Source organism: Cottoperca gobio, chromosome 1, assembly GCF_900634415.1.
Source record: "Cottoperca gobio chromosome 1, fCotGob3.1, whole genome shotgun sequence".
In the NCBI taxonomy this organism is placed as follows: domain Eukaryota; kingdom Metazoa; phylum Chordata; class Actinopteri; order Perciformes; family Bovichtidae; genus Cottoperca; species Cottoperca gobio.
Genome location: NC_041355.1, coordinates 7941277 through 7966834, shown reverse-complemented (window position 1 = coordinate 7966834; position 25558 = coordinate 7941277). Strand labels below are relative to the sequence as shown.

Below are 25558 nucleotides of genomic sequence, written 5' to 3'. Positions count from 1 at the left end.
AGTTTATCAGTCAGAGTGTCAAGAAATGTTCACTTTGCCTGCCTCCACTTTACTGAAGGGTGGTGATGGTCTAGTGGTCTAGTGGTCTAGTGGTACGCCTTCCAAACAGAACACAGGAAGCACTGAGCAAGGTACTTCACTCTGTAGATAGTTCACTGTAAGTTGCTCTGTATAAGAGTGTCTGCTAAATGACCTGTAATGTAATGTACTGAAGGATGAGGCTGCATATGATTCTCTGACCAGCATGTGCCTGTTATACAGTGATGAAAGAAGTACATAAGAAGTAATGTACCTGTATAAATACTACATTATATGTAAAATGTATTTCTTTTTAATTCAAAATCCTACTGAAGTGTAAAGTATCAAAAGCGAAAGTACTCATTGTGCAGAAAAAAACGCCCCTGTTACTAATGTCAGCCTGTTAATAGCATTTTATTGTCCTGGCTGGTCGAGATTTAGCCAGTTTTAACTACTTTATATACAGTTAGGCATCAGTGGTGGAAAGTAACTACGTATATTTACTCAAGTACTGTACCTAAATTGAATGTTGAGGTACTTGTATGTTACTTGAGTATTTCCATTTTCTGGTACTTTATATTCTACTACATTTATTTGATCATTTAAGTTACTAATTTCTTTGCCGATTCAGATTAATACACAAAATATAAGTAACACTTTAATTATAGTGTAATATTGTTGGTATGTACATTTTTGGGCCTCAAACAAACATTTTAATTAAACCAGCTGAGAAATTTAGACAGTACAGTAGGGGGAAAATAATCAGATGCTTTACTTAAGTAAAAAAATAATAATCAGTGTAGAAAGTACAAGTTACAAGTAAAACCCATAAATAAATACATACATACATACATATACATAAACATAAACATAAACATAAATATTTTCAGCAAAATTGTTGTCATCTGTTAGTGCAGTTAGTTCCAGACAGTATTAATTGTAAATTCTTTAAGAACCCGTCTAAAGAAATGACTTAGTCTTAAAACAAGAAGTCAAGCATTTTAGAAAATGTTTTAAACTAATTGATTTGCATTAAACAGGCTGTAATATTCTTATTATTTTTTGTAAAAGTGGTAGTAATATTGTAGTATAATTGAAAGTAGCCTATAAGTATAGAGTAGCATAACATTTAAATACTCAAGTAAAGTAGAAGTACCTTAAAATAGCTTCTTCCGGTTATAATACACATATTGTATGTGAGATATTAGCCAACAAAATATTGACCAATGACAGCACGCCTATTAAAGCACCACGTGTAGCCGCTCCTGATTGGCTGAGAGCTGCACCAGCTGAGTGAATTGAAGACCGCCGCTGCCACTGTTGCTTCCTCAAGATTTAGGATCAAGTCTCCGCATTTGCTGCAGCTCACAGGTCAGTGCAAACATTTACCACCTTCTGCCTCAAATACTCACTCGTACATGAGTGTTGACCAGCAGTATGTTATTTAGAGGTGTCTTAAAAACGTGATGCTTTAACGAGACCTCTGAAAAAAAGCTATTCTTCGCTTATTGTTGCCTTAAAATAGACCAGAGTCAAGCCACGTTTTGTATCTTTCCTCCACATAATATCTTAATTTGTATCGTATAATGATCACATCAACATCGTGTTCAGTCAACAATAATGTCTTTATAATCCGAATAGCGTGCTAATCTCTTTTATCTGTCGGTATCGCAGATGAAACTCCGTGTATGTCTGAAGCTGATCCTCTGAAATAACACGAGATATGGACACGTAGCAACAAATCAGACACCGTGTATGAAATGAGACTTTGTTTAGAAAGTTTTTGTTTAATCTCCGCCTCACCTACTTTGTGTGTAACTGCCCAGCCCATTGACGCCATTGTTTGTTAAAAAAATAAGATTACAACGAGGTAAAAAGAGGAACAATGTCACCATTATCAGGCGCATGTAGTGGCATGTAGTGGCATCTGCGCCATATCCACTTACTTCAGTATGTGTGTGTCGGAAGTCAGCACAGCACACTGCACACACCGAGCTGTACACTGGAGATTTTCAGGTTTTAGCCACTCCCATTCAGTGTCTTTCATTCATTCAAATTTCTGATTTGTTTCCTTTTTGTATAATCCACCGCAAATTGTGAAGTGAAGTTTGGATTAATTTCTTTAGGTAAGGTTACATGATCAAAATGAGGTCGCTTAGTGTTTGACTTGTCAAATTAATCTGCATTACTGGACTCTTAAAGATCATACTGATGTCAATATTTGAGTTTGAAAAACCTGATATCATCAGATGATTTTATTTATTTGTTTTTATGCATGGACACATGGCAAAAACAAACATGCTTGGCAATAATTCAGTTTGGTAATTTATCGTCTTCCATATCGAGATGAACTCGGATATTACTTTGTCTAAATTGACACTTCACATTACTACTCGGGTCAATGTGATTTAACAAACTGGACTCCAGTTAAATCAAACTATTGTCTTAAGCTAATTACTCTAAACATAGTGTAAAACAACTCCGTGCTTCATTTGTCAAGTATTTAATTCACACAGGAGTAAACAAAAATAGGCTTTAACACGTGAACATATGCTATATTGTGATGTATGTGCTCGCATACAAGGAAAACATGGCTGCCTGAACTGTAAGACATCACATTGAAATATCTCAACAATCAACAACATTGTAAAGTATACATTATTTATAGTTAACTTGCAAAGACACCGGTGTAGTCCTTTTTTAAACTTCACTGCATACTCAAGTCAGACAGACGTTATTGAGGTCGAAGGTTTCAGTTATATCCTCTCTAAGTAATGTCAGAAAACAGAAACTCAGAGTGGACGTGACAGTCAGATGAAGGTCAGACACGTCTTGTATTGTAAACACGTTTTGTGAACTCCTACCTGCTGAAAAAGTACATAAGATGTTGAAGCAGATCATAACTGAACGCTCAACTGTGGAGGCGTTTTTTATGGCTCACTTCTTTGGAATCTGTGGAATGTAGCTCGGGTGAGCGTTTATCATTTTCCTCTTCTTTTTTTTTTTTTAACAGCATTTTAAAAAAGTTAGGTAATGCTCTTTTAGCCAGCTGTGCAGTCACATGAGTATGGGATGATCGTAAAGTGACCATGCAGCGTAGAATCAATCATGTCTTTTTTGCCCTTGAGTACAGGAGGAGCTTTCATTACAGCGAACAGAGAGGGACACTATGTGGTTTTGTGCTTCAGGAGCAGACTGCCACCCTGTCGTCACCATGCTTTAGTCACTTGAGAATACCAGCATCAGCTTGTCTGTCTGTGTTGCGGTTATGGCATGCGAATGACTTGTTGTTTACACAACAGTCAGTAGCGGCTCAAATCTGAACCCTTTCTAGAACAGGAATTTCAGGTCACAACAGGATTTTAGACCAACCGACTTTCCCTGTCAATAACTCTCACAAAAGTACATTTGAGATTCAAGAATCATGTGAGGAGCAGCAAGTTGAGGTTCCGGCTTAACGAACCAACCTCAAATTAATATGCTTCTGCACGGAGCGTTAACAGAAGAACGACGTACTGTGAATTCAGTCTCTCTAAAGGATTTTGAATCATTGGAAAATATCAGCCAGTTAAAAGAAATCCTCCGATTCTTGGAAAACAAGATGATCAATCACCCCAGAGCAGGATGCTTCTTCTTCTTCTTCTTCTTCTTCTTCTTCTTCTTCTTCTTCTTCTTCTTCTTCTTCTTCTTCTTCTTCTTCTTCTTCTTCTTCTTCTTCTTCTTCTTCTTCTTCTTCTCTAAAAAAACTATTAATCGTTGATCAACAGAATAACAATCTGCAACTATTTTGGTAATTTATTGGATGCCAAACATTCCCTGAGTTGTGAGGATTTGCTGCTTTTTTTATTATGCAAAATTAATATTTTGGATAGTTGGTCGGACAAATAAGACGTCGTGCTAGATTTAAGCTACTGTGACTCTGACATTATATAGACTAAATGACAATCAAGTAAGCAATTTTTAAGAAGTGATGAATATTCCACTTGATAGTTTGACACTTTTGCTAATTCAGTTGGTAGAGCTGAATGATTTGTGGAAAAATATTTAATTACGATTATTTTTGATAGATATGATTTGTCATTTTTCTATCATTATTTTCTTTTTTTTAAAAACCTTAAAATGGTGTGATGCATCTTAAGTCTGATGTGTAGTATGATGTGTAGGCCAGGACTTCTGTGCAGCTCTACAAAATTTTATTCAAATAGTTTTTTGACACATATTCCGCTTTAAAGGAAATGCGAGCTAGTACTGTGTATATGGATGTACATGTTTTATCAGGAAGGACATTCAACCGACACATTTGTAAGACCTTAAGAAACCCTCAGTGTAGTAACATTGAATCTAAACATAACTTGTGTTTCTTAACAAAGGCAGTCTGACCTTTAAAGTCATTCGCTGCCCAGATTTTACTCGTGCACAATGATTTCAAAACGGCAGCACGTTTTCTTTGACCTACAGTGTAGAGGTCATGTGTCCTGATGCTGTGTTGGTAGCTGTGGACGGCTGTGTGACCTTTTTGTTCCACTTCACAAATCCGCCACCCTCCCTCTCCCCTACATTTCTCCACTGTGGGACCATGTGACTGGGAGTGTGCAGTTTCACCAGAGAGGTTGGGACCTGCAGTCTTGAGTGTGTTTGTCTTGAGCAAGGTCGGCCTCCGTGTCCTAATACCGGGGTCGAATGTCCCTGGAGGAGGATGGACACGAGTCGGGCAGAGGGGTGAAGCAGATGAAAGATGTCACACTGAAGCCACATGAGCTTCAACAACCAAGCACTGAGCGGGTTTAGGTCGTCTCTTCCTGTTCACGCTTTAATTTTACAGCGTCGCTAACCGTCCATACTAATCAAGAAAAGGTTTATCAGTGGCCCAGGCTATTTCCCAGACTCATCTTTGTATTTAGATTACTGTTGAATTGTCAATGAGGTGTTGCTTGGCAGCCGGACTGACGCAGATCCAACAACAGGATCCAATAAATCGATAACGCATGAATTTCTGATGTCAACACATTTTTAGAACAGAATCAATAATGAAACGCTGTGTGGTTGTCGTCTGAACACATTTGGTTTCATGTTTTTTTTTTTTTTTAAAGGGCTCGTCTCTAGCGTCGTTTCAGTCAATGACGTACAAGGATGTGTCGTAGCCGTTGTTTTACAGATGTCCATGTCGTCATTAATCTGCTACGGCATCGTATTGCCATTACAAATGTTGTTTGTTGTAAAAAATACTTTCTGTTCCTTTTCCCGATTCCACATTTTTTTCTTGTATTGTCACAAAATGTTCTCGTAATTTATGGATCCACTATACAAATCAAAAGACAACAAAAAAAACACGGGAAAACCTGACAAATAGCTGATAAAAGCTTTCCTCTTAAGTTACTGTACTACTGTAAGCATTGGTCTTACAGTTAAGATGCACCACTTGAAATGCTTAGTCCTATACAATACAATGGCTCCTTGTTTTCAAACAGAGTTTTTCTGTCTCGTTTCTGTCCGACTATCTGTTTTGCCAGTTGAAATGACAAATGCTTGGCAGATTTTACCACTCCGCGCAGGCGGAGCAATTAAGTTTGCGTTAGCTCGACAAAAAGGTTAAACACATCGTCTCCGGCTGACTTTTCAATGTTTCTAGCCGACTTGTCTACAATGGGAATCTTGTCAAAGGGTTCTGCAGTTGATGGCTACTTGTATGACGTTGTGCTAAAAGACTTCGGCTTGAGCTAAATGTCCCAGGTACAAAGTAACGACAGAAAAAAAGGTGATTCATGAAGACGTGTAACATGAATGCCATGCTGTGCTCCTTAGCCTCGGAAGTAGCGAGTTACTAATGAAGGTTTTTAAGCTAGTTAATCAGACGTGCTAATAAAACATTCCTTACATTTGTTTCTTGATTTTTAGAAAGTCCTAAAAAAGCACCACACGCCAAACTCCCCATGAATCGATTAGTCCGCTAATTATATCAGCTGTGCATGACATACGTGCAGAAGCATGTAGCGGCTGGGAAAGAAAGTGAGATTTGGAAGTGATCGTCCGGTCAAAATGGGATTAGGTAAAGTTTGTTTAAAGGCTCCGTGTGTTAATACCCTGCGATAATGTTGTAATAATGCACTTCAATCATTGAACCTACCGCTCGACACACACGAGCCGACTAGCTGTTCGGTGTGTCACTGCTTCTGGTTTTGTGCGTTGTCCCACAAAGAGGAACTTACTTTTTTTTTTTTTTTTTTAATACAGACAATGTAGTGTGATTGACCAAACATGTGGGTTATTTTGTAACTTCCTGGCTGTCATTTCGAAACTACAGCTGTAGTCTGCGCTCAAACTGCAGTCTTAATGTTCTGTTATGTGTCAAATCAACCAGCTGCCCTCTCCCCCTCTTTTTTTTCTTTCCCCCAATGTCTGTGTGTCTGTGTGTCTGTGTGTGTGTGTGTGTGTGCTTGGGTGTGGGGTGACTGGCGAGCTGGCTCTGCCATTGGTTTGTCATCTTCCCAGTCCAAGTATGGAGAGCAGAGGTGGTGGTGGTGTGTGTGTGTGTGTGTGTGTGTGTGTGTGTGTGTGTGTGTGTGTGTGTGTGTGTGAGTTGCATTACCTTTTGCCTTCAACAACTCTGTCAAGCATGCAATTAATGGCATGTGCCTGCTGTTGGCCATCTGACAGCAGGACACACACACTTATGTGGAGAGCTGAAACTATTTAAATTATTGCTTAATCTATTAATTACTCTTTTGATTAACAAATATTCATTCTGTAAAATATAAAAGAAATCAGGACACATTACAAGAGGCATGTGGTAAAACTGTAAACACTTTATTAATTGTTTCAGTCATTTTCAAAAGTGAAGAAATGCTACACCTTGTCAGGTTCAAACCTCTCATGGCCTGATTTTCTGCTCTTCATTGTCATGTGTATATGACACTATGTTCATAAACGGAACAGCTTTTGTGTTTTGGACAAAACAAGACATTTGAAGACGTCATCTTGAGCTCTACGAAGTTTTAATTGGTATTTTTTCAGTTTCTTTTACATTTCGCAGACTGAACAATTAATTGAGTAATCTAAAAATGATTGTCAGATTAATCGATAAATGCAGCAAATCCTGTGTTTCTAAAGCTGCAATTAACCAATTAGGATTATGATAAATCACTTAAATGATAAATAAAAGAAATCGGTTATAGTTCTCTTTTTAGTTTGCTGATATGATGAAATATCTTAAATCTTTGTCTGGTATTTGCTGAATTAACCAAAAACTGACATATCCAAAAAAAAGGTAATATCCAGAAAATTGTCAATCATTATATATATTGATGTCATGGCATATTATTACATATACTATGATCCATGCTGCCCTACTACAGCGTTTCAGTATTGTCACGTGTGTATTTTGCTACAGTGACAGCTGATTACACTTGGTTTGCACTCTGGCTTGCTACTTTTTACTCTTTGTTGTTGCAGAAAACTTCACAAAGAAATGTAGTAATCCACATTTTCTGTTTCAGTTTCCATTTTTCTCAGTTGAATTACGAGAAATGACGGTGTAGGATGTCTCTTAATGAGCTGGGAATTATAAATTGTTATTCATCTTGGACTCCAAGGAATCTGCACATATGGTGTAGGTTTGTGTCGGTTTAGTGCTCAGATAATCTGGGATATCGGTCTAAACATAAGGGAATTTGTCAACACATCTATTGTGCAGAATACAAAGACCTTCTCGTAATTGGTGTGTAATTCTTTCTTCGACTAGTTTCATCAGTTTGGACGCTCGGCAACTGAAGAATTGCAAACACCGTGTTCAGATAATGTATGATAAGATATTGGTTATTCAGTCTTGAATAAACAATACTGCAAAATGTTTAAATCGCTCAGATCGACGATCAGTTTTCTGATTTGAATTTGTGGCCACAGTCACCTTTGAACTAGTTTTACACGTGCGCACCACCTGTAATCCGTTCTTAGATCTGTTGTGTTTTCACAAGGACAAAAAGCTCAAACTTGTGTGGCTTTAAATCAACCTGCTGTTTTAATGTCTCTCCAGTAAGTGGACAGCTCTGCCTCATGCGCCTGTGTTTCTGTTTGAGAGGGGCGTGTTTCTGCTATTCATAGTTGTGAGAACCTCAAAGGTCTATTAGAGGTCAGTGTGAGTCCTTCTAATAGCAACTGCTGCAGCAGAGGGCCGGTCAGATAACTGTCCCTCTCCGCCTTCGAACACACACACGTTTCTTCATATACACACTGTGGGACTGTGAGTATACAGATGTTTTATATCTTGTCAAAAATCAATGCTGAAGTTTTTGAAAATCACTTTTGCTGCCTTTGGTGAGATCCTCTTGTCTTTTCATCGTGGCGAATAGGAACACCTGTGAGATTACTGTAGTGGAGCCTTTGTGAGGTTTAATGTGTTTATAAAAAGTAAAATACAATTATCAAACACTATAGAGCACAAATAGAACTAACTGGCTTTAATGAACCTTGTCGGTGCTTTTTGTATTTATGATTTGAATATATAAATTCAAGGAGATTATCATTCATTATTTTAATCTTTCAGCATAATCAGCAATTTACTGCACCTAAAATTGTCATTAAAACTCAATTAAATAAAAGCAGCTTGTCTATAATACTGTGTCCCAGTTGGCACTGGTTGCAGTAGCCATGCTGGTGATAATAATAGAAGTAGGTGAGAAGTCAATTGTTACCTACTGTATGTGGCGGTCATTCAGTTCGTTTACCTACAGGGCTGTTGCCGTCTAATCTAGAGGTCAAATGAGTTGAACATAGTGTACATAAAGCCGGCCAGTCTGATAACAAATGAAATCGTGATTTATTAATTGATGCATTTTGATATTTGGATGTAATTCTTGAAAGATACCTGCAGGTTGGAAAGGTGTATTAGCTGGTCTGTTTGAATGGGTCTTTCCTTGCTAATATATAATCTGCATTTTACACCAACGTGTAATCAGAAGTCCTTTGACTGTTTCGATTTGAAATGTTAGTGGAACACAGCAATATATCCAGGACTTTTGAAGTTGAAGCTTTCAGCCCAGTGACTTTGAAAAAACATCCAGAGCAGAAAGCCTCCCTTCCCTTCAGACATGAGTGGCGTTGTGTTCAGTGTCCAGCGTCTGTGGTCGAGACTTTATATCTCTATGGAGGCTCGTGATGTGAAAATGTGTGCGGAGTCATATTTCCTTCCTGTGTCTTTGTTTCCAAAGCTGGTGAATGTGATAGCACATCTTCCTTTTGTATACATTGTTTGTAGAAGTGCAGAACGCGAACAATGGCAAACATAAGCAACGTATTTGTGTTACAGGTTTGTCTTTGAAAAGGATCCACATAATGGATTTTAAACGGAATGACAGCTCAAAGAAATGTGTTATATTCTTATTCAAGGACACACGACTAGTATTTAATGATGTGCTCTGAATGCACTCCATCTTTATCTTTATACATATTGCTTATCTAATGAAGTTTATCGACTACTTTTAAAGGAAGGCATGAAACAAGAAAAGCTGAACATGGAATTCCCCTGGAAAAAGGGAAATGAATAATGTGTATCAAATATAATAATATAAAATCAGCTCAGTTATACAAATTAACGTCAACAAATCTACATGTTCTAAGAGGAGCGTTATGACCTATTTATATAGAAGGACATGGATAATTGGCTGAACACTGCTGTTGCATCGCCCTGCGCTGTATGACTCACTGGAGATTTATCCCTGAAGCTTTATTTTGGTTTTATACTGTATGTTTCTCTCTTATTATGTTATTGTGCCAGAAATAAGTATTCCTACTTATGCTGTGTTATGTTGAACTTTGCTTCCTGTCAATTGCTTGACGGTAACGGGAAGAAATTAACGACTAACATAAGAAATAATACTGCAAAACGATATCGCTTTTTGACACGTGGTTCTAAGTGAGGACCGTATTTAAATGTTTTAGCTGGGCCAGCCGTTGATTTGATTTGAATGGTGAAAACCATACCATACATACAGCGTCAACGTCCCGTGTGATTTCAGCCATGGATCGTTATTTAACGTAGCCACTGCAACTAACGATTATATTCAGAATCGTTTAATCGACAGATTTCTCGACTGATTCGTAATATAACGCTTAAAATGCCCGTCACAATTTCCTAGAAACCAAGGAACTAAAATGTCTTGTTTTGTCCGACCAGCAGTACAAAAACTTAAATATATTCAATTCCAATCATGTAAAAGGAAAAACAGAAATTGTTACAGTTTAGAACCTTAAACAAGACGATGTTTGGAAGAAAAGATGAATCGCATAATCATTGCAGCTCTGTTTGTTGTCATTGTACTGTCTCTACCTTTTTGCTTTCAAACTATCCAGTGAAAAAGAAAGAGCATTACATATTGTATAGTGTATTCAGTACAGCATGCATTTGAGAACTCGTTGACACAGATGGTAGTAAATTGCCTGCAACTCTGAATGGGACCACTATTCTTCTTCTGCAGTGTGAGCGGGCTCTCTTGTTGTTGTGTAATTGTCTAAAACAAGAGACCATTGATAAAAAGATAAAATACTACCCCCTGCTGTATCGCATCGTGAAGGAACAGCATTGTAAACAATTTCCTTTTGAAATTGGAATGAAACGTTTTTTTTTTTTAAATGGCACAAAATAAGTCTGTGATTACGGTCGTAATGGCCGGTAACGCATGCAGACTAAAAGTTCCTAATGTAGTAATGTTCTGTTTCCCTGCAGGGTCTGTGCAGAACAGTCATGCAGGCTCAGGAAGTCCTGAGACTGCTGAGGTTTCCAGAACTAGATGATGTTCGGCAGTACGTGCGCGGCTTGCCCACCAATGCACTCATGGGCATGGGCGCATTCGCCGCCCTCACCACCTACTGGTTGGCCACCCGGCCAAAAGCCCTCAAACCGCCCTGTGACCTCAGCATGCAGTCAGTGGAAATACCAGTAGGTGATCTCTTTTCTTGTCTTCTGATAATATCAAATGTCCTAAATGAATTCATGCAATGTGGATCCTCCAACACAGAAAACAATGATGTATCTGTCGATCCACCGCCTTGTAATCCTGTGTGAGCGGAATAACTGAAGCATGATCCCACTACTGGAAGGGAAGCGGTCAGCAGACCTCATTCAGCAGGAATGTTGACAGGATCCTTCCCAGAAACATAAATCACAGCTGAAGTTGTTTAAATGAAAAGCTTTGACATCTTTACTCCTCAACGCACTTTGAGTGCTGTGATGGTATTTTATTATTTATCTTTTTGACAATTCATTCTAAAGAGACTCTTACGCTTACTAAATGCAAAACTTATTATTTTTAAATATTTGTTTTGTACCATTCAAATACTTTTTTCTAACAAGTCACCTTTTTGAAGGGTTTAGCTATTTTATTTTTTATCGCAAGTCTTTTTCAATTCTTTATCGAAGCTAATTTAAGCCATTAATAAGAACGTTGGTGTTAAAGATCCCTTTTGGTTGCTTTGTCTTTTCAGCTTTAGCTCTTTAATTCATGGACTTCATGGAATGTGACTACTGACCATCATATTTACTGTATAATTGATGGAATAAAACCCTTTTATTTAAATTATTGACATTAACTGCACAGTTAATGGCTTATTAGATCATTTAGTAAATTAAAGAGGAGTCAAATTGATTTCACAACCTAGAATAGATAGATAATTGTCATAGTATAGTCATAAATAAAAGTCATAGTGTAGGATGTCATAAAAAGTCAAAGTATATGTTATAAAAATAATCATAGTATGCCATGAATAAAGTCATAACAAATGTATTGTTGTATAGTAAGTCCTGACTGCAGGTGTCACACAAAATAAATCTGTGCTCTCCATCTTCTCGCTCGTGCTCTCGTGATAGATGTGTCGAAGGTTCGGTCGATGCTGGTCATAACTTTGTGATTTTATTTTATTTTTTCTTGCAGGGTGAAGAACTTGCGAGGAGGTCGGTACTAAACGACAGCGACGAGCCCATCTCGCACTACTACAGCGACGCGCGCACAATGTATGAGGTGTTCCAACGAGGGCTCCGAGTGTCAAGTGAGTGCCTCTCTTGTATCCGTTACATGAGATGCAAATCTTTCAGTGATTGTAGATAAGGTTGAGCTTTATTTTCTTTCGCAGATGATGGACCTTGTCTAGGATCGAGGAAACCAAACCAGCCGTACGAGTGGCAGTCTTATAGAGAGGTGAGACGCGCGCCGCAGACTCGTTCACGATACGATACCGGCCGTGTCGCAATGTATTTTCAAAAACAGACTTTTGTTTTGTTTTTTCGCACAGGTGGCCGACAGAGCGGAGCACATCGGCTCTGCGCTCCTTCACAAAGGACACTCTTATACAGGAGACAAGTTCGTCGGCATCTTTTCCCAGAACAGGCCAGAGGTACAACAAATGGCTTCATCTTTTGAGCTAACGTTGCATAATTCTGACGAGTCATCCTACTGTGCATTGTGAAAGGTTTGCGTTCAAACAATAGTCACCAATCACGAGCTGATGGCCATCATGCATTGCAAAGACAGAAACGGAAGATGACTTCTGGATGGTGTGGTGACATGACACAAGTAGTGTTAACACGTGTTGATTGGTTTCACAATGTGACGCATACATATAGCCTGCGTCCATTTTAGCCCTCCATACAGAATGTGTATGGTATCTGTGTATGTTGTGAAGTAAGTTAACTTTTTTGTTCATTAGTAATGCTCATCTGTTTTCTGTTTCTGTCTCTTAGTGGAGCATTGCAGAGCTGGCCTGTTACACATACTCCATGGTGGCAGTTCCACTGTACGACACGCTCGGCACCGAGGCCATCAGCTACATTATTGACAAAGGTAAACAAGTGGTCAACTTCAAACACCAACCACACACCACCTGCAGCGCTCTAGATCAAAGGCACTGACGCAAACTAAGCGGTTAATTTTGTGCCGTCTGTTTTTCAGCTGACATCTCAACAGTGATTTGTGATGTACCCGAAAAGGCTCAGATGATCATGGACTGCGTCAGTGGGCGAGGGCGATCGGTGAAGACGATTGTGCTCATTGAGCCGTTTGACGGCGAGCTGGTGACGCGCGGACAAGAGTGTGGCATTGAGATTCTGAGTTTGAAGGAGTTTGAGGTGTGAATAAGAAATAATCTTTCTGGACATTATCACAACAATCTGTCTTCTGAGCAACAAGCAACAGCAGTTGTTCAGGAACATAAGCTGTGCTTCCTGGTGTTGCTTTTTGAGTCATTAGTTGTGGTTCAAAGTAAATGAAAATTAGGCCCTGAGGCACTGTGTGTTTTTAAAGCAGGATTGTTATCAGCACTTCCTGCGAGCGCTATACCTCACTGTTGGTTTCAATGTTTGTTTCAGGCCATGGGTAAAGCCAACCTCCAGAAACCAATGGTGAGTAGGAACGGCACGCCTCATTTGACCTGTTGATTACGTGACAAACGAGCTAGGTTTCACACCGTACTACAATATAGCATCTTGCACAATTTCTAATGCAACAGCTTCATATGCATTAGCGTAGATGTGTGATCTGATTACAGCCCCCGACACCAGAGGACCTCGCTCTCATCTGCTTTACATCCGGAACCACAGGTGATTACACAACTCGTTTACGTTAACCTTTCAGAAATGTTTTTATTTTTCCTCACGTATAATCATGATCATCATTTTACTTTCAGGAAACCCAAAAGGTGCAATGCTTACTCATGGAAATGTAATCTCCAACACTGCAGCTTTCATTAGAATAACGGAGGTAAACAAACACACCAGCTAAACTTGAAAGATGTCAAATTTAAATGTTGAATCTTAAGATAAATGACATTGTCCAATGATGTTTGTTTTGATTGTTTTCCTCGGCGGGGGCTTCTGCTTTTTTCTTAATTCAGAAATAATCTTTTTTTTTTCTCCATTTATTCAAGGTGTAATTTTCACTGGTGTTCGCCTCACTTTTATTTTAGTCTCAGCCTGAGACTGCAGTACCTCCAGCTCCTCTGCATGCATTTAATAATTTACTCTTCTGTTTTTGATTACAGTTAATATTCCCCTAAAAAGACACGAGAACTGAACATTAAAGAAAAAGCAGTAAAGGACTGTAGTCTTTGTAGTAGGATTCATGCATTAATATTTATTACTTTGTGAAGGCACAAGAAACAATTTCATCACAGTTTAATATTTGCTAGAAACGTGAGTAGTGAGTAGAAAAAAAAGGTCTGCATATTAGCTACAGCTAGAAGACGTGTATGCACTGCATCGGTTGCACTTCATATCAATGCAACAATGCCTACATGTATTGTCCCTTACATATAAATAAAATAAGATAAAACTGTGCCATCCCAACTTCTGAAACCAAACCTACAGATTTGGATCAAATAAAATGTAAACGTTGGGCTTTTCTTAAAATCTAGAACCCCTCTCTGATTCAGGTTGACTCTTTAACCCTTTTTATAATATTTCTTTCTCTTTTATATTTCCTGCTCCTCTGTCCTCCTCTCGTGTCTGTTCCACCCTCCTCCTCTTCCTCCCCCCGCCTGTGTTGTCGTCCAGACCATACTGAAGCCCAACAATAAAGATATACTCATGTCCTTCCTCCCTTTGGCCCACATGTTTGAGAGGGTGGTGGAGGTACAGTACGCCATGCTTGACCTGCATACATGCATGTGTTTTTGCTTCGTATGTCCTCCGCAGGTACACTGCATGCTGAGCCTCCATGACATTCATGTATCCTATCTCCCCCTAGCTCACATGTTTGAGAGGGTTGTACAGGTAGGTGTTGGACTTGTTCACCTTCATATCAATTGTATAATGAAATTTAGAAGTGGTGTTTTAAAGAGTCATAGGGCTATTGTCCAAATTATTGAAATCATAGTTTTGAGTCTGGTCGTTGCTTTAAGTTCCTCTTGTGTTTTCAGAATGTTTTAAATGTACCCATATTATAAGTAGGTTTAGTTTGTTAAAAACCCCCCTCACTGTTTGCAGTACTGAAACTCTGGTACTGTATCGGATACCAAAGGGTTTCAAATGAAATCCAGCTTTAAAAATAATGGCGTGCGTGTGTGTGTGTGTGTGTGTGTGTGTGTGTGTGTGTGTGTGTGTGTGTGGTGTTTTTTGAAGTGATACCAAAAATGTTGCGCATGTGTTGGTCGACTTCATGACCTCCTTAGCTGTTTTGATAAATTTGTGATCATAAATATCCAAGCATCCTTGACCTTCAAGGTAACTTCATAGCACAGCCATTAACAGCTTGTTGAAAAGACTGCAGTGGGTTTGAATAACTAACACTGGATATGTAGTGAAATGTTCAGAGCAACACTGCCCCCTTGTGGTTACATTGTCACGCTGATTTAACTTGCAAGAAGTTGGAATAAGCAGCTCTTTTCATCAGGGTGTCATCCTCGTCCATGGGGCAAGAATCGGCTATTTCCAAGGAGACATTCGTCTTTTGATGGATGATTTGAAAGCGCTGCAGCCAACAGTCTTCCCCGTGGTCCCACGTCTCCTCAACCGCATGTTTGATAAGGTCAGAGTTTATCTCGTGTTAAAGTCTTCACTAACTTCCTTCCGTCACTATGTATTTTGTAGTTTATTTTTTTTAACGCTGTATTTTTACTTACTTATTGACACATGTCCCATTTCTCTAGACATATAAAATGTGATTTTAAAATAAAGCTAAATTGTCCACAGGTATTTAGTCAAGCCAACACGCCGCTGAAGAGATGGCTGCTCGATTTTGCCTTTAGCAGGAAGGAGGCAGAGCTTAAAAGTGGTGTCGTCAGAAAGGACAGCATGTGGGACAAAATCATCTTCAGAAAAGTTCAGGTAAACATGGCATCTTGTGTTGTTGTTGTTTTACTTTAACTTCTACAAAGAATATTACGCAAATGTAGCGTAGAGGCTTGGTCCTCCTGTAAGCAGTACAGTACAGTACATACACAGAACATAAACAGAATGATGGATACCTATTTTTATACATTTGATAATGTTAAAGTCTATATTTTATTTAAGCTCCGATGAACAGCTATCACAAGCGGCTAGTCGCTTACAGTAATTTCTATAATTGAATCCCCAGAATCGCTGTTTAATAAACAATGGTCTTCCTGTTTGTTTGGCGCTCTGCAGGCGAGCCTGGGCGGTCGTGTCAGACTCATCATCACAGGAGCCGCTCCGGTGTCTCCAACCATCCTGACGTTTCTACGAGCTGCACTGGGCTGTCAGGTGTGCCACATCCCGTCGCCCATCTCATCGATTCTTTTGCATTTCTTATCAATAATATTTGTTATCGTGAGTATCACTAAAAATATGCTTTGCACTCCAGTTTTACGAAGGCTATGGCCAGACTGAATGTACAGCTGGGTGCTCCATGTCGATGCCCGGGGACTGGTCGGCAGGTAAAAACTCTCGTCCGATCTCGTGTATTACGGCCTATGAGTTACATTTGTACAATTCTTTCTGTGAACCATGACACTGAACTGTGACTACTTTGTGTCTTCAGGTCACGTCGGGCCTCCTCTGCCCTGCAACGCTATCAAACTGGTGGATGTGACAGAAATGAACTACCTGGCAGCCAATGGCGAGGGAGAGGTGAGGAGGGATTTCCTTTTTCTTTTAGTAACAGTCAAATACGTACAGTCGGTGGGAAAATGTATTTATTTGCTTTGTATTCAACAATATTTTGTAGAAATACTTAAAAGATAGTGCCAATATTATCATTATTATTTAAAAGAACGAAAACCACAGTGAATTTACCCAGAGCCTGATAAAACGCATGCCTCAATGCCATACCAAGAACTATTAATAGCACATAAGAGCCATATTGTTGCATTTATTGTAACCATGAGATTAACAGACATTGCCGTCCTCCTTGCATTTGATAAACATTTGAGATCATCAATTTCAAGATTTCTGAAAAATGTGATTTTCATCAATGTTATCATCTCTCCCTCCAGGTGTGTGTCAAAGGACCAAATGTGTTCCAGGGATACCTGAAAGATCCTGAGAAAACTGCCGAGGCACTCGACGAGGATGGATGGCTGCACACAGGAGACATTGGGAAATGGCTTCCTGTAAGTAGAACGGATTGAGGGGCACTATTGATCTTTCATTATTACGGCTAGATGTGTTACGCCCAGTGGAGTCAGTTGCAACCTTAATAAAAGGGATCGTTTAGATGTTTTGCAGTGCGGTTGCATGAGGTGTTTATCCAGAGCTCGTGTATCTACAGTAGATGGCGGCAGCAAAGCCTATGACGTAACATTTTTACAAAAAACTTTGTTGTACAGTCATAGTATGTCATGAAAGGTAGTGTAGTATGTTAGAAACATATTCAAATGTAATGGTATAATATGTCATACAACCCCACACTATCCCTTTTTTAAAGTTGTGTCTCTTTTGGTTTGTTGCAGAACGGTGCTCTGAAGATCACCGACAGAAAGAAGCACATTTTCAAGCTGGCTCAAGGAGAATACATCGCTCCCGAGAAAATAGAAACTGTGTATAATCTCAGTGATCCGGTGGCCCAGATATTTGTTTATGGCGAAAGCTTACAGGTAAGTTACTAATGTGCTAAATATCAGGCAGTATCATAATGTACAGTTTCTAGTTTGGCACTGATCCTGGTGTTATCCCTTTTTGTGTTTTTAAGGCATGTCTGGTGGGGATAGTCGTACCTGATCCGGACTTTTTACCCATTTGGCTCAAGAAAAAAGGGATTGAAGGCTCCTACTCTGAACTGTGCAATAACCAGGTGAGAGTTCTTACTATCAGCAGCTCAAACACACACACAGCCACATGTGTGCTCTGCATGCTAACACTGTTCTTACTGTGTTTAGGATGTGAAGAAGGCCATTCTGGAGGACATCCTGAGGTTGGGCAAAGAAGCAGGACTCAAGTCTTTTGAGCAGGTGAGTGTTGTTCCATCCTGTTGCGTTTGGTGCGGAAACAGAAACTAATTGAAATGCAACATTAATTCTTTATTTCTCATCTTCAAATTTATATTACTGAAATGATTAGTCGATTCATTTCACTGTGAGGCCGAATACCAAAATGTATTTGACTTATTCAATGAGTTATTTTAATGCCATAGTTGCATCTTATCAGTTGTAAGAATGAGCTGCTTTTCTTTGTGTTAAATAGGAAACTGAATATTTTTGGTTCGTTGGAGAAACAACATTTAAAGACGCCACCTTGTGCGTTAAAAAACACTTTTTGGACACAACCAAAGGTTTATTGTTGCAGCACTTTAAATATGTATTCCTCTTTTGCTCTTGTTTCCCCTCTGCAGGTGAGGGAGATTGCGTTACATCCTGAGCTGTTCTCTGTTCAGAACGGCCTGCTGACGCCCACCTTGAAGGCCAAGAGAACTGAGCTTCGGAACCGCTTCAGAGAGCAAATTGATGAACTCTATGCCAAAATTCATATGTAAACTGGGATCGAGGATCGTACTGTAGGTGTAAGGTGACTATTTAGAGCACACGGTCGGAACCAAATTGTTGAGAGATGATGAATCTCAGTTTATAGTATGCATTGTCCTCGTGCCACTCAAGTTTCCCTGCTATCACTGGCTAAATAGTTAAAAATATCATATTGCTGGTGTACTTTTAAGGGTTTAGGGTTAAATAACAACACAAAGGGGAAATCTGACTCGCTCATGCCTTAAACCTCCATTAAGTCTGACTTCACGGACAAAAAGGTGACATTTCTTTATTCTTGGGGAGCCACAGAAAATCAATCCTATAAACATGCTTTTAAAGCAGTGACTAATATTAACTATTTAATGTTTTGGTCCATCTATTTAAGTTGGTATTTAATGTAATCATTAAACTGTAAATAGTGTATCTGCTGAAAAGTCTTTGTATGCAGAGTATTGTGCCTCATACTCTGTAGTTGTATTTTCCTGCATTCCCTTGTTTCTCAATGCTAAAGGACTGATGAACCTTTTCCGTGCACAGTATAGGTAATGGACTAATGGGAATAATATAGATTGAAAGACTTGTTGTGCCTTTTTTTTGTTTTTGGTTTTGTTTGACAATGCATGGGAAATGTTGAATGTTACTATACTGTACATGCAGATCCTCCTATTAGATTTTCACATTTCAGTGCCGCGGGTTGCAGGATGAAGGTGCACACTGTCATTTGTATAATGCACTTCAGTTGTCAGGGTGAATATTTGGAACAATGGTATCACTGTTCATTTAAAGAAGCACATTTTTCAAAATGAATTCCACGTCCACATTAACATTTCACTTTGTTTGGGTGAGACGGAGCAACATTTCAGTTGACTGACAGAAGATTGTGTTGTGAATTCAGAGGATTTGAGTCATTACACACGTCTAACCACGTCGAGGCCTCTTCGACAGCTCAAGCCATTTTTTTTTTTTTTAAAGACTTATGAGATGAAAAGGGCAAAGGTGCAGTTGTGTGCGAAAGTACAGTATCTTTATTTCTAAACTGTACAAAATAAAAACTTTCTTCCAAAACTGTAGTTTGTCGATGGATCCGTGATTTCTAAATGTTTTATAAGCTTTTATAAATGTACAACAATTGACATCTATGAAGACATATTTATTAAAACTATATCATCACTCGTTACATCTCTACACCAGCTTTAATTTATAGGTGTCCAGGAGTTAAATCTGCTATATAGCGTGTTTACAAAACAATTACCCTGCTTGTAAATGCTAAATAGGACGTTAAGAAAGGCGAGTACAAAATAAAACTCCCATTCTACTTGGAGTCAAACTCTGCCATACATTTGAGCAGAAGCTGATCGGAGATATCTCCGCTGATTTGTTCAAAGTCGTCCAGGCTCTCTAAATAGTCCTGGTCATCCTGTCCGTCTCCCCACACGTCAGCCGATTCCTCCTCTGGACACACTCTGCTTTGTGGGGGCGGGTTCGAGGCCTGGCTCAGTTCAATGTTGCCTGCATCGTCCATTAAGTACGCCTGGTCTTCCTCATCCTGTAAGAGAACAGAAGACATCATACACTGCGCCATGTCTTTGAGCTTTAAAAGAAGCACTCGGATCTTTTACTGAAGTAAAAGTATTAATATCACAATGCAGAAATACTGTTACAAGTAAAAGTACTCATGCATTAATATTGCAGCTGGTACTGCTGGGTAGTTTAATGTATAATATTATTTTACTAATTATAATTCTCTGCAAAGTAACTAAAGCTGTCAGATAATGTAGTGGCGTAAAAGTACAATATTTACCTCAGATGTAGTGAAGTATGAAGTAGCATAAAATGGATAATAGTAGTACAAGTACAAGTACCTCACACTTGTACTTGAGTAAATGGACTAAACTAGCAAACTGACCAGTGTCATGATGTAGCTGACGCAGATCTCCTGCGGCAGTGGGTAACCTGTAACATTAGAAATATTTATCTCAAACAGGCACTTTATCCCACCCCCCCCACACACACACAGGTCATGTGACCTTAAGGTTGTTTTGAATATAGAAAGTCAGTGTGGCAGCTCTTAGGGTCATCACTTACTTGAGGACCTGAAGTTCCTGCATTCAGGATCGTGACACTTCTGGTACCACGCTTCTTCTTTGAGGTCCACAACAATCCTGCGGAGGAGGAGGAGGAGGAGGAGGAGGAGGAGGAAGAGGAAGAGGAGGAGAGTGAATCAGAAGAAGAAGTGGAGCACACTTTAAAGACAACAGATTACATGAAACATACGTACATGACATTGTTGCTTTTATGAAACCGTTTCACATTTTCACACCAACGGTATTTTGCGATGTCGTAGACGACCAGTTGTTCAGCAGCAAAGTAGTTCCATCGTCTGATGCCTGTAACGGAAAGCCCTGACATTACTGATATAAACTGTGAGTGCACTCTGACAACACACACACATTTTGCACCTCACTAAATGTTCTTAGCAACTTACTGTGTTATCGACCAAAAACAATTAAACACCACAATGTTTTTAAGTATATACATTCAGTTTCAGATGCCTGGTTTATCCTTCATGGAGGTTATAATGTTCAGTGTTTGTTGAAACTGTTTTAGAGAAGTGTTGAATCGGCCGTTTGGTCATTTTGGAGTCTGGAGTTTATGGTGTGTTTGCACGACACAGAGAGGTGCTTCTGTTATTTAGCCATCATAGAAGCAGCGGGGAGTTTAGTGCAACACCGCAGCCTCCAAAATGACAGTGACAGTCAATGTATCTCTAGAAAAGCGAAAACGTAACAATAATAAATGAATTAATGAATAAATGTAGGATTCTGTGTTATGTGGACATATTTATCAGCTCTACAAACACACTTTAAAACAGTGTTTTATCATTGTTATGTTGTCCAGGGCAGAAACAATGAATCAGCTAGATGATCAACAAACAATTATTCTGCAACTCTTTTGATAATTCATCATTTAAGATATATCGTCCAGCAAAAATGCCGAAGATGAATTTGTTCCGGTTGATCAAATATAAGTTGTTTTTGTCTGCTGTTCTGTTTTACATCATCGTGAACTGAATATCGTCTAAAGACGTTACACGGGGCTTCAGGAAAATGTTCAGTTTGTTCAGTTTTCTGACATTTCATAGATCGATTTACTGAAAACAATAATCACGTTTTGCAAAAGCATATCTTTCATCAGCCCAGACACTTACTTCCATGTACGCCATCCTTCGTAACCACAGTTAATACAAAGTTGTCCACTTCTTGATAAGGCGATGACAGGTAGCCAGAAAGTAAGCCTGCCAGTGATTGATGGAAAAACAAGTTAGATAAATATTACTGTTTATAACTAAACATATTAAGGTCAAACATGGATAATCTGATTATACAATATACTATGTGTGTATGCACAACGCCTCTGGTGTCAGATCAGTGTTACCTGGATCTGTGGCTGATTCCTGCTGGCGAGGAGATCCCGAGGTTTTGGATTCCTTTGTTTCTGGGATGTCTGACGTAAGAATTCTTTGACCTGTGAAACTGATGATACACAGAAATAAACTGATGCTGTGGCTTGATGAAGGGAATATTTTCATTAACCGAGTTAAAAAGTGTTGTACCTTATATTACAGACTAAAGAAGCCAAGAACACACTTTCCTCCTCAGAAATTCCCTTCTCGGGTTTGTCAGTGAACTTGTTGTCGTCCGCCACCGTGAACGCAGCATTCTTTCCCACTTTCGATGACTTGTAAAGGCGGAAATTTCTGTTCTTGGTGTAAACACCTGTTTTTGTAAAATATAACCATAGTTATATATATATTCATCGTTACATATTGGCAATGTTTACAACAAATGATGCGTAAAAGGGCGGCTGAATATATGAAGAGAAGCATTTAACCCAAGTGTCAGCTTATGGTTTCTCTTACCAAGATCCACAAAGAGACAGTGTTGGCCATCTTTGTTTTTCACCTGGAGGAACCTGAGGTCTTTCTCTTCCTGCTTGCGCCTCTTGGCCTGTGGACTCTCAACCATCTCTTCTGGCGTTGCTGGCGTCCCCTCAGACACAGTTTGTGTTCTGCTGTCATTACATCATTGACACAAATCACACAGAGTGATGGTGGCATAGGAATTTAAATATTTTCTAAGTCTAAAAGTAAGAACCTTGTTTCACTGTTTTCTGCCACTGAATTCATCCCAACATTCAGGCAACTTGTGGGTGTGCTCAGGACCGATTGAAGAATTGCATGAATAAACCTGCCTAGAAAAAACAGACAAGAATGTTTGAACTGAAGTAACATGGGAACAAAAAAAAACATTTGTGTTGCTTCCATGCAACACTGAACATACCCATATGTATGTTGTCTTTGAAAGCTGCATTTTGGAGATTGAAGATGAGATGTCGACTGAACTTCTCTGCTGTGCTGGAGTCAAGATTGAGGACATTTTTCGCGGAGCATTCGATCCCATAAACTTCCATTAACCTGTCACAAACATACTGTCAACACACAAAACACAGACCGGTAAATATACTGTGTATCCTGCATATTTAAGGTAAACAAGTAACAAGATGAACTACGACACATAATCTATCCGGATGCTTCTCCCATGTGTGACAGATTACAGTCTCCAGAAGCAACTTTAACTACATATATGAAAAGAACTTCAGTTCCAACAATTAAAATGTGTTCATTTATACCCTACATTTAGAGAAGGTTAAAAATACCCAGCAAAATACAAACTCTCTCAATCTGATAGAAATTGGTCTTAATTGCAGCAGCAGCTTGAAATTAGGAGGAAACGATAAACAGGAAATGGGTGGACCTTTTACAATGTTCTTGTTATCACTGCTTCTATATGTGTACTAACTGATTGTAAGTCAATTGGATACTTTTATAACACATTAAAATTAACATCTTGTTATTTTTATCGTGCAGCATGCTTCACATACAGATATGTTTGAACAGAATATATGTCAATGACCTGGATAAGTGAAGACACCATAGATTGCCCATCAGCTCCCGTGTTCGAAGGCTTGTGGAACTCCAAGTCAAAGTAAAGTTTACAAACAGCGCCCTCTGGTATCACCTCATAGCAGTGCATCAAGGACTGTGTGTAAGTCCTGAAAGAAAATCAAGAGAATAACCACCATCGTTGCATTTTTTCCAAACACACAAAAGAAGATGCGCCTCATCATGTACCTGTAGTAATGCCACAGCTCACTGTAACTGGTAACCAGGAAGATCCTTTGACCCAGGGATGTCTTTTCTTTTTCAAGTGCAAAAACATGTACGGCCTAGGGGGAATGCAAGGCACAAATGTCAGCTTTTCCTTTAAAAAACAGGATGTAAAATCTAAGGTGCAGACGGGTGATAATAAATCCTGTGTTACTACCTCTTTGCAGCTCTGAGCACAGCTGATAGCGATACTTTGACGAGGGAAGAGCTTCCAGATGGAGGAAGGCTGGCACGGCCACAGTCGAGGTTTGTATTGTGCGGAGAGAGGATTCAGCTGGAACGACTGAGCAAGCAGCTCAACCTTCTTCAGTCGGTCTCCCCACTTATTCATCTTCAAGTGATCCTTTATTGCACCCACAGGGCAGCTTTTTCATCATACGTCCACCTTCCAAAGCGAGGTCGGAGGTCAGCTTCAATGCAGTGCCCTCCTGGTGCGAGTAGAAATGTAGTGACTTGCTCAAGGAAACTTCAGCAGAGTGGATGCTTGAACTTTGGTCCACCTATCATCCTTCAACCTGACAAAACCTGCAGGTTTTTCTGTTATTTAGCCTGATCCCTGGACATAAATAGGGTGGACAAAATAATAGGAACACAATAAACTGACAACTTAGTGTATGTTCAGTATAACAATTATTAGGTTAAAAATATCATATAAAAGTCATAGTACAGTATAGTCAGTTCAACTCAGTCTATTATGCCATAAAAATATCGAAGTCATTAAAAAGTCTTGTTTAGTTTGCCATAAAAAAGCCATAATATAGTATTGCATAATAAAGGTTATAGTATACTATGTCATTAAAACTGTCAAAAGAAAGGCATAGTATAGTATTTAATTTTGTTTAATCATAGTGCAGCATAAAGAATGTTATCTTTAAAAAAAGTATAGTATTTTTATTTATTTTTTAAGTCTTAGTATGTGATGACATACTTCTTTTGGTTTGAATCCTACCTGAGACCATAGTAGCAAGTAAATATGAATGAGAAATCAAAGTACAATATTGCAGTAAAGTAAACAACGCAGCTACTGATGTACAAGTATCTTCATACTGTACTTGAGTAACGAGTTTAGCTGCTAACCATTACATTGTGTGTGAAAATTACATTTACTTCCTCCACGACTGTAGACTAATGTACAGAGGTTACGTTACAGTGCACAGCGCTGAAACGTTGACTTAAACTAGAGTTAACTTTAACGTAATGTTACGTAGTGTCTTTAGGAATAGGTTGGCCAAATGTTTCAATTGGTTAAGATTAAACGGTACAACAATACAATAGGTTAAGTTACCGTTTTGTTTATGTCACTCCTCACTCGCTGAAAATGGTTTGTAGAAATAAAAACACAAGTGTTTTCTTTTTGGCGCGTCTGGAACCGGAAGTAGCGTCGTTTCCGGTAATCATTCGGAGTCGTACAAGCAGACAACAATATTTGTTTTTACTGTCAATTATTGTCAATTGTTATTTAGATGTGCAGCCTTATGTTAAAATAAAGTGGATGTTTAAAGTGCAAGCGTCGTATCAATCATACAAGATAACTACTTCCGGCAACATAATAAAAAAAGCTTTTTACTAAGAATGACGAATATATTGATATACAAGAACAACAGTTGATGCAGTTGCTTTCAAGATATACATATAAAACCGACATATCTCTCATAGTGCTGCCATGTTAAATGTGCCAATATTTTTCACTGAACTCGCCTTAGAAATTGTACATAATGCATTCTATCTAGGTTTTGCGGTATTGCATAGTAACTGGATATTGTGCCCTGATCACTCTTGAACAATAGATTTGAATCTCAATCAGACTTTTACCTGGTTAAATAAAGGATAGCCTATATGACTATCAGAAATACAATTGTTATGCTGTTGGCTAATTGTTTAATTCTGTTTTGCATTACTGCTGTTTTAGTTATGTGT

General features: G+C 38.9%; 2 protein-coding genes across 8 annotated transcripts; one reads left to right on the top strand and one right to left on the bottom strand.

Annotated features, from left to right (window-relative positions):
• The first annotated feature begins 1291 nt into the window (after positions 1-1291).
• On the top strand, positions 1292-19484 carry acsl1a (acyl-CoA synthetase long chain family member 1a). Of its 3 annotated transcripts, none has more exons than XM_029431349.1 (21): positions 1292-1389; positions 10736-10948; positions 11940-12054; positions 12139-12203; positions 12298-12399; positions 12746-12845; positions 12954-13129; positions 13370-13402; positions 13549-13600; positions 13687-13760; positions 14693-14770; positions 15390-15524; positions 15689-15823; positions 16124-16219; positions 16320-16392; positions 16497-16585; positions 16951-17067; positions 17407-17550; positions 17646-17747; positions 17833-17904; positions 18285-19484. In XM_029431349.1, the coding sequence occupies exons 2-21, from the start codon at positions 10754-10756 to the stop codon at positions 18423-18425; spliced, it is 2094 nt and encodes a 697-aa protein (XP_029287209.1). In that variant the 5' UTR covers positions 1292-1389; positions 10736-10753; the 3' UTR covers positions 18426-19484. The 3 variants fall into 3 exon arrangements, with proteins under 3 accessions (XP_029287209.1, XP_029287225.1, XP_029287218.1); XM_029431365.1 differs by lacking the exon at positions 14693-14770 and adding an exon at positions 14552-14629 and having other exon boundaries at positions 18285-18425; XM_029431358.1 differs by lacking the exon at positions 1292-1389 and adding an exon at positions 8152-8254 and having other exon boundaries at positions 18285-18425.
• Positions 19485-19563: 79 nt separating this feature from the next.
• On the bottom strand, positions 19564-25038 carry primpol (primase and polymerase (DNA-directed)). Of its 5 annotated transcripts, none has more exons than XM_029431398.1 (14): positions 24927-25038; positions 23799-24166; positions 23606-23700; positions 23388-23526; positions 22755-22902; positions 22569-22665; positions 22334-22485; positions 22028-22190; positions 21850-21947; positions 21623-21709; positions 20693-20801; positions 20500-20576; positions 20321-20367; positions 19564-19960 (listed from the first exon to the last, which is right to left on the bottom strand). In XM_029431398.1, exons 2-14 carry the CDS (start codon positions 23970-23972, stop codon positions 19727-19729), a joined length of 1620 nt encoding a protein of 539 aa, XP_029287258.1. In that variant the 5' UTR covers positions 23973-24166; positions 24927-25038; the 3' UTR covers positions 19564-19726. The 5 variants fall into 5 exon arrangements, with proteins under 5 accessions (XP_029287258.1, XP_029287267.1, XP_029287237.1 ...); XM_029431407.1 differs by having other exon boundaries at positions 23799-24069; positions 24927-25025; XM_029431377.1 differs by having other exon boundaries at positions 23799-24197; positions 24927-25020.
• Between the last annotated feature and the right edge of the window lie 520 nt (positions 25039-25558).

Bases quoted from the DNA above. Each gene is read 5' to 3' on its own strand.
- acsl1a (XM_029431349.1), top strand. From the start codon at position 10,754: ATGCAGGCTCAGGAAGTCCTGAGACTGCTGAGGTTTCCAGAACTAGAT. The intron at 16,220-16,319 runs GTGTGCCACATC...TTTGCACTCCAG, and splicing joins GAGCTGCACTGGGCTGTCAG to TTTTACGAAGGCTATGGCCA. The intron at 17,748-17,832 runs GTGAGAGTTCTT...TACTGTGTTTAG, and splicing joins CTGAACTGTGCAATAACCAG to GATGTGAAGAAGGCCATTCT.
- primpol (XM_029431398.1), bottom strand. From the start codon at position 23,972: ATGAATAAGTGGGGAGACCGACTGAAGAAGGTTGAGCTGCTTGCTCAG. The intron at 23,701-23,798 runs GTAGTAACACAG...CATTCCCCCTAG, and splicing joins GTGCTCAGAGCTGCAAAGAG to GCCGTACATGTTTTTGCACT. The intron at 23,527-23,605 runs GTACATGATGAG...ATTTTCTTTCAG, and splicing joins GAGCTGTGGCATTACTACAG to GACTTACACACAGTCCTTGA.